Here is a 13,765-nt window from a genome sequence, read left to right as displayed (position 1 = left end):
GTGTGCGTTTATAAGTGCGTGTAAATACGTGTTTTTGTACATATATATGTGTATATATATACAGGGATAGCAATAACTAGGAAACCGCAACGTCTATTTAATGCAACCTTCGTAATACACACTGCGTTCTAACTTAGACAAGTATCGACGCCAGCATCGTAACATACCATTGTACATATTTATGCAAAAGAAAATAAATTCCAATAGTGAACGAAAAAAATTTTCTCTTTCCCTCCATAGGCAATTGTTAAGGGATAGGTTTTTCCTGCATAAGTACACCAAAATTAGGGGCTAAATGTCTTCCATTCACGTTTATCCGAAGATGCGTAGCACTTTGCCAACATTACCGATGAATTCTCAATATACAAACGCGTATAAGTGTACATTATGTTCCTCATGTAGACATTCTGAAAATTCACCGTTTCGGCTACTCGGGTAATTTAAACTATTTCTTCATCTCTCTTTTCGAAAAGGGGAGGTCACAAGGCCGAATACTTTTTCATGAAAAAGGTGGGATAGCCTCGATTAAATGAGCCCTAAGTAGGAAAATCCTTTAATTGGAGGAGGAAGATGGACATAATGGAAAGAAGGTTAGAAGGTACCTTTTGAGTATGGTTAAAGTCCACTTGGATTGCAAACCTGACTTTGCAGTAATAGTAGAAAAAAATAGAAAGAAAGCGGGATTAGCAATTATTAGGAAAGAATCATAGTAATCCCATGCACCTAATCCAAGGTTTTGGAAAGGGGATTTTATTTTTAGACGCGATAGTCAGGCAAAGCGTATGGGCCAGCCAAAATACTTGGCAAGGCTAAAGAAAGAATCGAAGAGATAGAAAGATACGAAAATTCGGAATGCGCTGATGATCGCGTTTAGGGATTTTCGTATGTAATCCTTCACTTTTCAACCAGTCAGTCAATTGGAAACGCTGACCCTATTACTGATGCAGTGTACGATACTCAATTCAAAGGGGAAAGGGGGAGGAGGGCGTGAAGGAACAATATTACGAGTGTTGTCTCCGCTCCTTGACTATACTTAGACACACAAGTCCGAAAATAGACTCGCTCTGATTTTGCTTTTCGTAACTTGCTCTATTAATAAATGTATCCGGTAAGAATGGGGTACAATACGAATACAGTACATTGGGAAAAAATAACCAGAGAGGTAGCTTATGAGTAATTTGATTTCGCAATGAATCGACCGTTACGACCTGCTTATACTTTAGTATAGCTAGACGAAGTAGTTTGGATTAGACTTTAGGAGTAGTCCTATCTGGCGACTGACATACTTTCGTTGCGATATAGTTTACGTGCGCAACCATTCGCGAGGAGGCTGAATATTGACTTGAGCCTCGTTATTGCTTATACCACTCATTCAAAGTCGTCTACACTCGTGCTAACACTGCATCCGCCTATCATTTTCAGCACTTGTTACGAAAAGGCAAACCATTCGATGTTTCTCATCTACCTCTCTACATGATTGCTTAGGAGTACGGGAAGGAATTGGGGGAAACTAGGGTTGAACGATGAACTTGACAAATTCTCATCATTTTTAATCGGTCGTTAAGTGTTACGATTGGGGCAACATGTTTTAAACTGTTAGTCAGTGAGTAGAGAGGAGAGTCAACGATGATGTGAATGCATGCCATGACTCATGGAAACAGTGAGAATTTTGGAAATCAAAAAACATCATCGCCACAATCCATCTCTGTCCGCCGTCCCTTTACCTTTGTTTTAATGGACAGCCTCAGTAGTGCTGACTCACGAAATTGACGTGTGCAGCGACTGCTTACCTTGTCCTTCCTTCCTTTCTTCCTCCTTACCTGGGGTATGCCGAATTAGCTTAATCAAGCTAGTGGGACATAAAGGACTTTGATTATGGACTTTTGCCGTATCGGTACTTGAAGCCCGTAAAAGGGCATCTGTCTCGGAACTTTCCGTGGCTCCATGTATAAGAAAACACACATTTGTTTATTTTGTGCACTATATGATGTTTGTCCATATATACCCGTGTAAGCGACAAATCGAATTATGCACAGCTTTGTCTTACATCTATTCGTACTACCCCGTATTACATACCCCGTCTTACATGGTCTACCAAAAGTATGGCTTTATCTCTTAACAGATTCTTTGTTTTCTGTCAGAAAACATTTTTTTTGTTGATATCTGAAAACAGTTTTAACGGAAAACATCATTATTTTTTCTTCGCATTATCGGCCCGTCTAAACATCGGTAGAACCGAGCTTCAAACCAAAACCCCCCATATTAAATGGAATGTGCAGAATACTCCCAGCTTCAAGACAAAATGACTAACGAAATTTTCGAATGTTAAGTACGGATTACTTTTTTTCGGCTAGCACGGGATACATGCAACTCTGGCTGACCTTAAATTCAGTTCTGTACCGTAGCGATAGCATACTACCGAATTAACTTCTTAATCTACGCTTTAGCGAACCCTTCGACGAACTGACCTCGTTAACCCATCCAAGACAGTCTATCTATTCCACCATTTTTAGGATTGCGCTTCTGTAAAGTGTTGAACTTAATCCAAATAAATACCATTTGTTTCAGCACGATTTCAGGATAAATGTGGGCAAACAGCTTAAGGTTTTTAGATTTAAGCTAATTTTTCCTGTTAGCAAAAAAAGAGGCAGTGGTGCTAGAATACCCGAAGGCCGTTTGTCTAAATATGCTATAATTAAAACCAAAAACCATTTTCCTTATGGCTTTTACCACTTCATCTTAATGACCCAAATGCTTTATCTCTTATCTCGGAGAAAAAGTCTTGTATTTTGAATCAATCATGAAAAAGTCAAATATCGTGCTTTTATTTCTGCCTAAATTTCTCGATTCTGACAAAATTAAAAAATATTCCTGTTAGTCGGTCTCATTCAAAATGTTAAGATAACATATCATTTCCCGGTACCCTATTTTATTTTACCGAAAGTCATTCCATTTTAGTAAAGGATTTACCGAAAAAAATCAATGCAACCTGTGGAATACATATTTTGTTGTTTTGATGGAATAAGATTGGGAAACGACTAGCAGCCCTACATTTTTGTTTTATGTCCTGTGAACGTCGGTTGTCCAGAACATTCAACTATCAATTTCTCGCCGTATACTAAAATAGAAAACTTGCTGCAGCGCACCAGTTTAAACAGCTCGGTGGTATAGCTTTCCCTTAGATTAGTTGTTTTTTTTTTTTTAGCAACAATACAGTCAATGCATGGCAATTTTTATTTGCTTTTCAATTTGAGTTTAATAGCATTTAATTAGCTATTTTTCATTCGATGCTATTCTTCTTTATGCAATTCTCGTTTCGAATGCTATAGGCAGTCAAAAAGCACATGGCATATCAATCCAATAGTTAATAAATCGATGCTTAATTTGGTGGAGAAGAATGGTTTAACACAATTGTATGAAATTACTGTAAGAGACATTAAACGGAATCGTAATTACTTTTAAACTAAATATGCCATTCCTCGATACCACCTTTTACCGCCGTCGTAGAACGGCAAATCGATACTTCGCAAAATTCTAAGCATGGTGCAAATGAATTTCCATCTCCATTACGAAATAACTTAGGCTCTTTATAAGGGATCTTCATTAAATGTTATTTTTTTTTACTAAATATTAGCCATGTAACCAGTGGTTTGTTGAGTATACGCTCTCCAAAGTAAAAACAATTTCCTTGTTAAGTCTTCGTATCCTCAGTAATAGTTATAGAATACAAACACAGGTTTTGAGCGTAAAACAACTCCTACTGCAGTGTCTACAAAAAAAAGGGGGTTTTAATGGTTCCCTTAAATGTATTTTTTCCCTGTTAATATGGGAGTACATATTACAGTTTGAAATTGCAACAGCAACATGACGCCCATGTGCTCCTTGCAACATTAACAAACCTCGATTTCCCTTAATAGAATTCTACAGCTCCGGTTTTCCCAGTAAATAGAACTATTTGAATCATGTTTGAAAGGCAGTTATCCAGTTTCCTTGACAGTATAATTTAGTCGGCAAATAGTATTTTTTCGGGTTGATGAAAAGCTAGTTTTGTCAATATTATCCTTTCAAAAGCGAAAATCCACCCCAATTATTCTTTTTTTAGGACCCAGTAGATATATTTTGCGAATCCTTATAATTAGAGAGATATATTGGCTAGTTCCATAAAATCCTATAGCTGTAGTTGCGAAACTATCGGGAATCGAACAACTTTCTGGAGAAGTTGTTTCACTTCAGATTCAAAAAAAAAAAAAAAATCAAGTCGGACATTAAAAGTGTACGGTCTGGAAACAGAAACTCAAATCCATTATTTAGCCTAACCGCGGGTTACTATCAGGCATTGCTAACCAAGTGTAATACCAAGTTCTGCAAAGTAACGAAAGCAGCTGGGAAAAGCATACGCGAAACAGGGAACAAAGAAATTTATTTATATTGTTTCTTCACAAACCATTCTGATGAATGCTGCCCGAAATCGCCTAGCCCCCATTTCTTTCAACTTTGGTCTTAAAGGAGTATTCATCCGAAAAGTTGCAACGTACGATCCTTCTTTTATTTTCCTGACTTGTGAGCTCACCTGATTGAGATATGCAAAGCGGTACAACAAATCATACTGTCGGTTCATTAATCAAGCATGTCAGACGACTTAAATTCAGCCACGTTCCAGATCAGTAAGTTACTTGTACAAGGATTTCTTTTCATACTTTAAAGACTCTTCAAGCGCACGAAAATGGAATCGAAAACGTTGGCAGCACATTAATATAATCAAAAGGACTCAGTTAGTATTAGCCGATTTGCTGCGTTATGTTGCTTCTGAATGAAAGTACAAGAAACTGGAGGCTAATTTATAATGAAGAAACTCTCACAACGTAATATAATTTATTTGATGTGAGTTTTTTCACCGATATACTTTGGCCTCCGCAATAAACTTAAGTAGAAAAATTAGATGTCGATAATAGTGTTATAGTGCTCTTATGCATATATCTTACTAAAGCATCGTGGTGTTCAAACACTATTAAAACAGGAGGCACTGGATCAAGTACCTAAAAACAAAGGATTTCATAACACTTGAACTCGTCACTCCTGAATGTTTAATTCGCGCCAAATACCACTATATTGAAGTTGAAATAAACCAGCCATAGATTCAATTTTTCCCTTATACTTTCTCAAATGTATAGAATAGATTCCAAATGAAAGTAAAGCAGAAAAAGCATGTTGGAGTATCAAACTAAGAGTTTATTTAAAAATAAACTTTGTAGAATACCAAACCAAAGTTCGTAAAAGGCGTGACATGGTCTTTCCGAACAAAGCAGAGTTATTGTTCGAAAAGAAGTATTACTTCCAGACATTAACTTGTTTACTTCGCTATTGCTCGTAATAATCAATTATTTATAATTATATTATGATACTCTTTTATTGTAATATATATACCACGGTGACTGCTTTTTGAGAGTGCTTCAGTGTTTGGGCTTGTTCTAGTTGATATACTTTTGTACTTACCAGCAGCTTCCGGAAAATGTCTCTCGTTGTTCCTGATAATGTAAGTAAATATTATAATTTCTGTTTCAACACCTTTCCCTATTATTATTGCGTTTAAATTGCATTTTTATAGCAGCTTTTTTGGGCAAAGATACTCAAGTGTGAAATTATTAAAATAATTCGTTTTCCTCTGATGTGATATTAACATTATAGTTTCAACACATTCTCCGTCTCCTCAACACTAACGTTGATGGCAAGGTAAAGGTCATGTTTGCCATGACCCAAATCAAGGGTGTTGGTCGCCGTTATGCCAACATTGTTTGCAAGAAGGCCGATATTGACATGTCTAAGCGTGCTGGTGAGCTTACCACTGAAGAGTTGGAGCGTATTGTTACCATTATTCAAAACCCTTCCCAGTTCAAGATTCCTTCTTGGTTCCTTAACCGTCAAAAGGATATCAACGATGGCAAGTCATTCCAATTACTTGCCAACAATGTTGACAGTAAGCTTCGTGAGGATCTTGAGCGCCTTAAGAAGATCCAAACCCACCGTGGTCTTCGTCACGCTCTCGACCTTCGTGTTCGTGGTCAACACACTAAGACTACTGGACGTCGCGGTAAGACCGTTGGTGTCTCTAAGAAGAAGTAAAATAAGTAAAATGATTAGCCTAATATTACTTGGATAATAAATTTCCATTATTCTTGCAAATTATAGTTTTCTGATTCTTTAAAACATCTTGCTTTATTTTGTATATTGAAAAAAATTAGGTGGATTTGTGATTTCTCATCAAATATTACACTACAATTTATTCTGATATAGAAATATATAAAAAACAGTAAATATTATTCAACATATTCAACCAACATGATTGATACTGACGCATCGACCTAAGAACCTTTATTATAACCCTACCTGAAACCACAGAAAATTAGACTTCTAATATAATTATTTGAAACGAGATAAATCCAAACTTTTAACTTCGCGCTTCAATACTCGTTGTTTTTTACTTTGTGGCACTGGTGCTTTTACATTTTCTTGAACGTAAAATTCGCGCATTAACATCACAGCTTCAGAGTAAAATAACCCTGGATAAACTGGATAGCTCGGATCAATAGATTGGCTGTCATAAATCGTAAGCAAAAACGAACTGATAAATTCACATACTCCTTGTTAATGGAAAATACGCTTCCACATCCGCCAAACCTATCGTTGCCGCATCCAAAATACACGGCTTTTATGTGAAGCTGTTTTAATGCAGCAGCACACATTAGACACGGTTCAACAGTCACGTATAAAGTGGTTTCTTTGAAAACAGATGCTGGGTAGTGTTCTAAAATTTTTTCTATAGCGATAAGTTCAGCATGTCGAATCCCCTTTATCATCGTCAGCAAAGGCATATTAAAATAAGGCTTACCGAGAGGCTGCAGTTAGTTTCATTAAAACCACGGCCTATTACTTCTCCTTTATATACAAAGACGCAACTACCGGGACTTCTCGGTTGGATAACGAAGTACGGGCCTAAATTTAGGACTTTTAGTTGTTAATATGTAGGAAATTGAGCTTACCATTTCATGCGCCAACTTCATATATGTTTCATGCTGAGTATCATATTTCACCGTATTTGATGAACTTGTTTTGTTCATTTCCGCGAGGATATCTTGAAGATGTTGGCTTACAAAAAGTAGGGCTGTGTCAATGTTTTCTTTTTGAGGGAGTATAATATCAGCGTTCTCTCGAGTCTTCCAATAATTAGTATACAACAGCAAATAAGAGTTTAACATACTGGATGAATCGAAGAGTCGTATGCAGGTTTAGACAAAGTTACAAACTAAAAGAAATTAGAATAAACCTAGAAGAAAAACCCTTACATCGTTCAAAACTTTGGTTAAGTCTCCTTTTTCTGCTTTGACCCTCTGTAAAACGCAGCGTTCCAAACGAGTATCTGCATCTTCATATACAAAAATTTTAGACGTATAGTAGGGCAGCAATTCGGGAAGAAGAAGATAGTAACCTTCGATTAGAATAATTCTATTCTGGTCTACAGGTAGCTTTATACAAGAACCATCTGGCAAACATATTTTCTCGGCTCCTTGAGAAATCAAAGAAAGAACTTTTTTAAACGCTTCAATATCGTAAGAGGAAAGTGCATACCTGTCGACAGAATTGGGATAAAGAAATGAAGTAAGATGGATCAATTTAGAAAAAGTTGAAGGTGCTGATGACTTTAAACGTTCAAGTAATTGCTCACAGAGTTGTGTCTAGTATTAAAGTATTAGAATTAAGAAAAAAATATTTTAATAAAATACCTTTCCAGAAAAAGGACCCCCAGCAATCCCAATGATTGCACTTTTCACACTATCTCCTGCCATAGTATATTCAACGCTAAAAATTTCAAATATAGCCAAATAGTAAAATATATAAATTATTACGAAAAGTTGGCAGTATAGAGAGTAAGGAATTCTATCTTCTTTAAGTAACTTTTACGCCTTGCTGCTACTGGTGGTAGCGTTGGTAGTATTTGGGCGAACTGTCCCTCCGAGGCTCTTACGCGGTTAGCCATATAAGTATACAATTATCAGTTAGAATAAATTCTCAGAATTAAGCTAATTTACATATCAATGTATTATATCATGTACTAGACTTAAATCAACAAGCTACAGCAGATGATTACGAAGTTATCTGTGAAAAATCATCACTAAGAACACAAGTTTTTCTACCCTTCAGTTTGTTGGTTCTAAAGAATTTGATTTTTTTTAAGTAAAAGCTGGTATTTTGCCTGTTTGGATATGAATGTTAGGGAAGGAGCAGTACAAAAAAGGTTGAATTAAAAAGTAAACAAAAGTATGTTTATAATGATGCTAGCTCGTCAATTGCAAAGAGATTACTAAAAGATATTGATTCCGTAATCTACTCCTCATCCTCCTCACCAATTTTTGGGGCAAGATAAAATCGTAAAAATCCGGATTCCATTTTATACTCCACAAGAAGTGGAACATCATTGCTCATTGAAAGTGTGACTCGGGTAGCTAAAGGAGTAGCCTTAGTGAACTGGGCTAAATATTTCAAAGAAAACGTAAGTGTTACAGCTTGGGTAAGAGAAATTTCGATACTTTGATCTTGGTCAGAAAGATCGGTATGTTGTTTCAGCGTGGTACTACCATTACCAATATCTCCCTTGCAGCTAAAACGAACACCCTCTTTACTAGCATTGATTGTTACTGAATCACTCAAAGTTAATAAATCTCGAGTAATGCGTTGAAATTCGGCAGCAGGCATAGTAATAGTAGCATCGTATTCGATATCTGGTATACCCAAGTGTTCTTGATCAATGTCCATTAATTTAACATCATAATCAGAGATCCTGTCATTTTTCTCGCTCTCGAAAACCAAATTCAATACCTCAGGTGTATCTTCAGCCTTTAAAGTAACCAAATCCTCGTTTTGGGCACACCGTAAGACCTTTGATAAGGCGTTCAGATTTATACCTAAAGCAATATTTCTATCACACCGATATGGTTCAAATCCATCTGATTTAATAAGCATAGAAACAAGGGCTACATGAGAACTATCCATAGCCTGCAGAGAGATACCGTTGTCATTGCAATCAAACTGTTATGAGGTTAGAGAATCATTCAAAAGAAGTTAATAAATATATTTTTTTTAAAAAAAAGAAAGGCTTTGTCGTTGAGCATCTTTATTTATATGCTGCCCCTTACATACATTAGCATCTGTAACTAACTCCTTGATGGCATCGAGAAGCTTTTTCAACAAAGCAGCCTGCTGAAATCTAGCTTCAAGCATAGTCGTAATTATATTTTATACAAGCTAGATAAGAGATATAAAGAATAGCTAACAAAGGTTACTGCAAAAACCTTTTGTAGTTGGCTTTTGGGAAGTAGTCAAAGAGCGCGTAGCACAGAATAGTGTGCGTAAAATTGCTAGCTGACAACGTAAAAAATCTCAAGAACCTTTCATATATGAGACCAAAATAGCAGTTCACGTTATTATAATTTGTTTTGTTATTTTTTTTATTTTTACAATAGCAAGTAATTTCGTCCGTACTTTTTAGATGCGTTTGATATGAAATATTATACAAAATTATGGAAAACTAACTGAAAAAATAGTATTTGCATGTTACTATGAAATTTTTATCTTTCGTTTGCTGTACTAATTCACGGTTCTATTTATGTCTTTTTAAAGAAGCAATATTCAGTTATCGAAATTTTCTAGCTATACGGATTATAATAAGCCAAATGTAATCAGCGAGTCATTACAATTTACGGCGTAAACTAGGAGAGCTTTCGCGTTCTACCTTAATATACTTTCCAGGATCAAATAAAATTTAGGCTACACTAATGTATCAAGTAAATTGTACATTTTCCATATTAGCTGCTACCGAAATTTATTAACTTATTTTCACGTTGCAATGACATATAAAATGATTGAAAAAAACGTTATTTTAATTGGTATTAACACGGAAAACTTAAAACGAATTTTATTGCTGGTTTAAATAAGACTAAAGAGGTATGAAAATAAGAATGAAGTATACTTGTTCGCTAAGGAAAAAATATGTATTCACAACAAATTCATTCGTTTTTTTTTCTTCTCAATATTCGTAGATTACAGTTACGTTAACAAGAATTCACTGTTGGTTTGTTTAGTTTATAAACCACTATGGTCAAGTAACTAAAGTTCGTTAAATGTCATTACGACGAATAATCGCTACCGTATAGAATAAGTAATGTAAGAGCTCTATCTTAGAAATAGCTTGGAAATATGACTAGAATCTCTGTAATAGAAGAACTATGTATCAAAAAATTATTTATTCAGTCATTGATGAATTCTAACGGTATTTAGCAAGATGCAATTGAGAATAAGTTGAGGTTAGTATCCGTCTTTACGTTGTTCCATACACTACGTAATACGCAGATCATTTCCGGGTTTCGAGTATTCCATGTTTAAAGACAATTCAAAGACTTTTAAGGTAACTGCATTTTTAATTTACACCGGTTTTTTTTTAAGCTATTTTTCTCTTATTTTTTTAAATCTTCTAGTCATGTCTTTGGGATTTACCCTACTTTATCCCTTTCTTTTTCTAGAGTGTAGGAGTAGGTTCGAGTAACAATGTAACTGGCATCTTCTGGTATGTTCCTTTCCTTCCCATAGTAACATCATCGTGTATATATATGCACAGCTTCTCTACCTGCGGCATCCTCAACCATCAATCTATAACCGAAGAATTTATTATAATAACGATATTAAGTTCTTATTAAATCGAACTGAAAACCGTATATATTTACCGTTCAACGACTCTCTCTTTTTTGTTTTATAACGAGCGACAAATATACAATTCCTTTTTTTTGGATTTATCTATAAATTATAAAAATTCCTATAATAATATAACTCGATATGGCTGATTATCCTTTTACTGACAAAGCCGCAAAGACATTGTCTGATGCGTACTCAATTGCACAATCTTATGGTCATTCACAATTAACCCCTATTCACATTGCTGCTGCTCTTTTGTCCGACAGTGACAGTAACGGTACTACCTTACTGCGCACCATCGTCGACAAAGCTGGTGGTGATGGTCAAAAGTTTGAGCGAAGTGTTACTAGTCGGTTAGTTCGCTTGCCTGCTCAGGATCCACCTCCAGAACAAGTGACTCTGTCACCTGAAAGTGCGAAACTGCTGCGAAATGCTCATGAACTTCAAAAAACACAAAAAGATTCTTACATTGCTCAAGATCATTTTATCGCTGTGTTCACTAAAGACGACACGCTAAAGAGTTTATTGGCAGAAGCCGGTGTCACCCCGAAAGCGTTTGAATTTGCTGTAAATAACGTCCGTGGTAATAAAAGAATCGATTCAAAGAATGCCGAGGAAGGATTTGATGCACTAAATAAATTTACTGTTGATCTTACAGAGCTCGCTAGAAATGGTCAACTGGATCCAGTTATCGGACGTGAAGATGAAATTCGTCGTACAATTCGCGTACTTTCTAGAAGAACGAAAAATAATCCAGTTCTTATTGGTGAGCCTGGTGTAGGTAAGACCTCCATTGCTGAAGGACTTGCTCGTCGTATAATTGACGATGATGTCCCCGCTAATCTTTCGAATTGTAAGCTTCTCAGCCTGGACGTCGGAAGCTTAGTTGCCGGCTCCAAATTTCGTGGTGAATTTGAAGAGCGTATCAAATCTGTTTTAAAAGAAGTTGAAGAAAGTGAAACTCCCATTATTTTATTCGTAGATGAAATGCATCTTTTAATGGGCGCAGGTTCCGGTGGTGAAGGTGGCATGGACGCTGCCAATTTGCTGAAGCCAATGCTTGCACGTGGTAAGCTTCACTGTATTGGTGCTACTACTTTGGCTGAATACAAGAAATACATCGAAAAAGATGCTGCTTTCGAACGTAGATTCCAAATCATCTTGGTAAAAGAGCCTTCTATTGAAGATACGATTTCTATCCTTCGTGGTCTTAAAGAAAAGTATGAGGTTCATCATGGTGTTACTATCTCTGACCGTGCCTTGGTTACTGCTGCCCATCTCGCTTCCCGGTACCTAACTTCTCGTCGTCTTCCAGATTCTGCCATCGACTTGGTCGATGAAGCTGCGGCTGCAGTTCGTGTTACTCGTGAATCTCAGCCCGAAGTTCTTGATAACCTTGAGAGAAAGCTTCGACAACTCCGCGTTGAAATTCGTGCTTTAGAGCGTGAGAAGGACGAAGCTTCCAAAGAACGTCTCAAGGCTGCTCGTAAAGAGGCTGAACAAGTGGAAGAAGAAACAAGACCTATTCGTGAGAAGTATGAATTAGAAAAGTCTCGTGGAAGTGAACTTCAAGATGCTAAGCGTCGTCTTGATGAGTTGAAGGCTAAGGCTGAGGATGCCGAGCGTCGTAATGATTTCACTCTTGCTGCTGATTTGAAATACTATGGTATTCCTGATTTGCAAAAACGTATTGAATATTTAGAGCAACAAAAAAGAAAGGCTGATGCAGAAGCGATTGCAAACGCTCAACCAGGCTCAGAACCTTTACTTATTGACGTAGTTGGGCCCGATCAAATCAACGAAATCGTTGCAAGGTGGACTGGTATTCCGGTTACTCGTTTGAAGACAACTGAAAAGGAACGACTCCTTAACATGGAGAAGGTTCTCAGTAAACAAGTAATTGGTCAAAATGAAGCAGTTACTGCAGTTGCAAACGCCATTCGCTTATCTCGTGCTGGTCTTTCTGATCCTAATCAACCAATCGCATCTTTCTTGTTTTGCGGTCCTTCCGGTACTGGTAAGACTTTATTGACAAAGGCATTGGCATCATTTATGTTTGATGATGAAAATGCAATGATTCGTATTGACATGTCTGAATACATGGAAAAACACTCTGTTTCACGTCTCATTGGAGCACCACCCGGTTATGTTGGACATGAAGCTGGTGGACAGCTTACTGAACAACTTCGTCGACGACCTTACTCCGTCATCTTGTTTGACGAGATTGAAAAGGCTGCTCCAGAAGTATTGACTGTACTTTTGCAGGTACTAGATGATGGACGTATCACTAGTGGCCAAGGCCAGGTTGTTGATGCCAAGAATGCTGTTATCATTATGACTTCTAACTTGGGCGCTGAATACTTGACAACAGACAATGAGTCTGATGATGGAAAGATAGATAGTACCACTCGGGAAATGGTTATGAACTCGATTCGTGGCTTCTTCCGTCCCGAATTTTTGAATCGTATCTCTTCAATCGTTATCTTTAATCGTCTGCGTCGTGTGGATATCCGCAATATTGTCGAAAATCGTATATTAGAGGTTCAGAAACGGCTTCAATCCAATCATCGCTCAATTAAAATCGAGGTTAGCGACGAAGCTAAAGACCTTCTTGGAAGCGCTGGTTATTCCCCTGCTTATGGTGCAAGACCTTTGAACCGTGTCATTCAAAATCAAGTTTTGAATCCCATGGCTGTCTTAATTTTGAATGGCCAGCTTCGCGATAAGGAGACTGCTCATGTCGTAGTCCAAAATGGCAAGATATTTGTCAAACCAAATCATGAAGCTAATGCAAACGGCTCTGCTGATATTGACATGGATGGTATTGACGACGATGTTAATGATGAAGAATTGGAATAAATGTATTTCAAATGAGAAAGTTCTAACGATACTTTATGATATAGTTTAATGATATGCTTAATCTTAATATATTTTATTTATTTATAAAAATATAGTATATAAACTTTTTAGGAAGTACTGTTTTCTCATTAAAATGTTCAATGAACTTTATCGAATAGATAGAATC

At 36.7% G+C, this 13,765-nt stretch overlaps 4 protein-coding genes and 9 long non-coding RNA genes across 13 annotated transcripts; 8 read left to right on the top strand and 5 right to left on the bottom strand.

The window, feature by feature from the left end:
* The first annotated feature begins 80 nt into the window (after positions 1-80).
* Positions 81-3,484, top strand: SPOM_SPNCRNA.1625. The gene has a single exon (NR_150519.1). It is a non-coding gene; the product is annotated as a non-coding RNA (long non-coding RNA).
* A 59-nt stretch (positions 3,485-3,543) lies between these two features.
* SPOM_SPNCRNA.1624 lies at positions 3,544-5,380 on the bottom strand. Its single transcript, NR_150518.1, has one exon. It is a non-coding gene; the product is annotated as a non-coding RNA, heat shock specific (long non-coding RNA).
* On the top strand, positions 3,690-5,120 carry SPOM_SPNCRNA.6206. The gene has a single exon (NR_195556.1). It is a non-coding gene; the product is annotated as a non-coding RNA (long non-coding RNA).
* Positions 5,381-5,494: 114 nt separating the features above from the next.
* rps1801 (40S ribosomal protein uS13) lies at positions 5,495-6,180 on the top strand. The gene is made up of 2 exons (NM_001022427.3): positions 5,495-5,533; positions 5,686-6,180. Exons 1-2 carry the CDS (start codon positions 5,510-5,512, stop codon positions 6,118-6,120), a joined length of 459 nt encoding a protein of 152 aa, NP_596506.1. The 5' UTR covers positions 5,495-5,509; the 3' UTR covers positions 6,121-6,180.
* Positions 6,174-6,532, top strand: SPOM_SPNCRNA.1623. The gene has a single exon (NR_150517.1). It is a non-coding gene; the product is annotated as a non-coding RNA, possible alternative UTR (long non-coding RNA).
* Positions 6,418-7,982, bottom strand: tad2 (tRNA specific adenosine-34 deaminase subunit Tad2; the record flags this gene model as incomplete). Its single annotated transcript, NM_001431029.1, is given in 8 exon segments — positions 6,418-6,592; positions 6,637-6,845; positions 6,887-6,955; positions 6,955-6,990; positions 7,038-7,211; positions 7,256-7,300; positions 7,341-7,730; positions 7,779-7,982. Coding segments are annotated over 8 exon segments (1,161 nt in total). The 5' UTR covers positions 7,842-7,982.
* SPOM_SPNCRNA.6205 lies at positions 6,753-7,728 on the top strand. Its single transcript, NR_195555.1, has one exon. It is a non-coding gene; the product is annotated as a non-coding RNA (long non-coding RNA).
* Positions 7,983-7,994: 12 nt separating the features above from the next.
* Positions 7,995-9,083, top strand: SPOM_SPNCRNA.6204. The gene has a single exon (NR_195554.1). It is a non-coding gene; the product is annotated as a non-coding RNA (long non-coding RNA).
* Positions 8,113-9,363, bottom strand: pcn1 (DNA polymerase delta processivity factor). The gene is made up of 2 exons (NM_001022425.3): positions 9,193-9,363; positions 8,113-9,081 (listed from the first exon to the last, which is right to left on the bottom strand). Exons 1-2 carry the CDS (start codon positions 9,271-9,273, stop codon positions 8,380-8,382), a joined length of 783 nt encoding a protein of 260 aa, NP_596504.1. The 5' UTR covers positions 9,274-9,363; the 3' UTR covers positions 8,113-8,379.
* Positions 9,364-9,414: 51 nt separating this feature from the next.
* SPOM_SPNCRNA.6203 lies at positions 9,415-10,035 on the top strand. The gene has a single exon (NR_195553.1). It is a non-coding gene; the product is annotated as a non-coding RNA (long non-coding RNA).
* Positions 9,960-12,165, bottom strand: SPOM_SPNCRNA.6202. Its single transcript, NR_195552.1, has one exon. It is a non-coding gene; the product is annotated as a non-coding RNA (long non-coding RNA).
* Positions 10,689-13,693, top strand: hsp104 (heat shock protein Hsp104). The gene has a single exon (NM_001022424.3). The coding sequence runs from the start codon at positions 10,882-10,884 to the stop codon at positions 13,597-13,599; it is 2,718 nt and encodes a 905-aa protein (NP_596503.1). The 5' UTR covers positions 10,689-10,881; the 3' UTR covers positions 13,600-13,693.
* Positions 12,192-12,527, bottom strand: SPOM_SPNCRNA.6201. Its single transcript, NR_195551.1, has one exon. It is a non-coding gene; the product is annotated as a non-coding RNA (long non-coding RNA).
* Positions 13,694-13,765: the final 72 nt, after the last annotated feature.

This window comes from Schizosaccharomyces pombe (genome assembly GCF_000002945.2).
Source record: "Schizosaccharomyces pombe strain 972h- genome assembly, chromosome: II".
NCBI classification, from domain to species: Eukaryota; Fungi; Ascomycota; class Schizosaccharomycetes; order Schizosaccharomycetales; family Schizosaccharomycetaceae; genus Schizosaccharomyces; species Schizosaccharomyces pombe.
The sequence above is the reverse complement of the archived record's forward strand: the minus strand, read 5'-3'. Positions and strand labels throughout refer to the sequence as shown.

What these genes read in the sequence shown, in the direction of transcription:
- rps1801 (NM_001022427.3), top strand. Translation starts at nt 5,510, where the DNA reads ATGTCTCTCGTTGTTCCTGATAAT. An exon ending in CTCTCGTTGTTCCTGATAAT is followed by an intron (nt 5,534 to 5,685) that starts GTAAGTAAATAT and finishes TTAACATTATAG; the next exon opens with TTTCAACACATTCTCCGTCT.
- pcn1 (NM_001022425.3), bottom strand. Translation starts at nt 9,273, where the DNA reads ATGCTTGAAGCTAGATTTCAGCAGGCTGCTTTGTTGAAAAAGCTTCTC. An exon ending in AGTTAGTTACAGATGCTAAT is followed by an intron (nt 9,082 to 9,192) that starts GTATGTAAGGGG and finishes ACCTCATAACAG; the next exon opens with TTTGATTGCAATGACAACGG.
- hsp104 (NM_001022424.3), top strand. Translation starts at nt 10,882, where the DNA reads ATGGCTGATTATCCTTTTACTGACAAAGCCGCAAAGACATTGTCTGAT.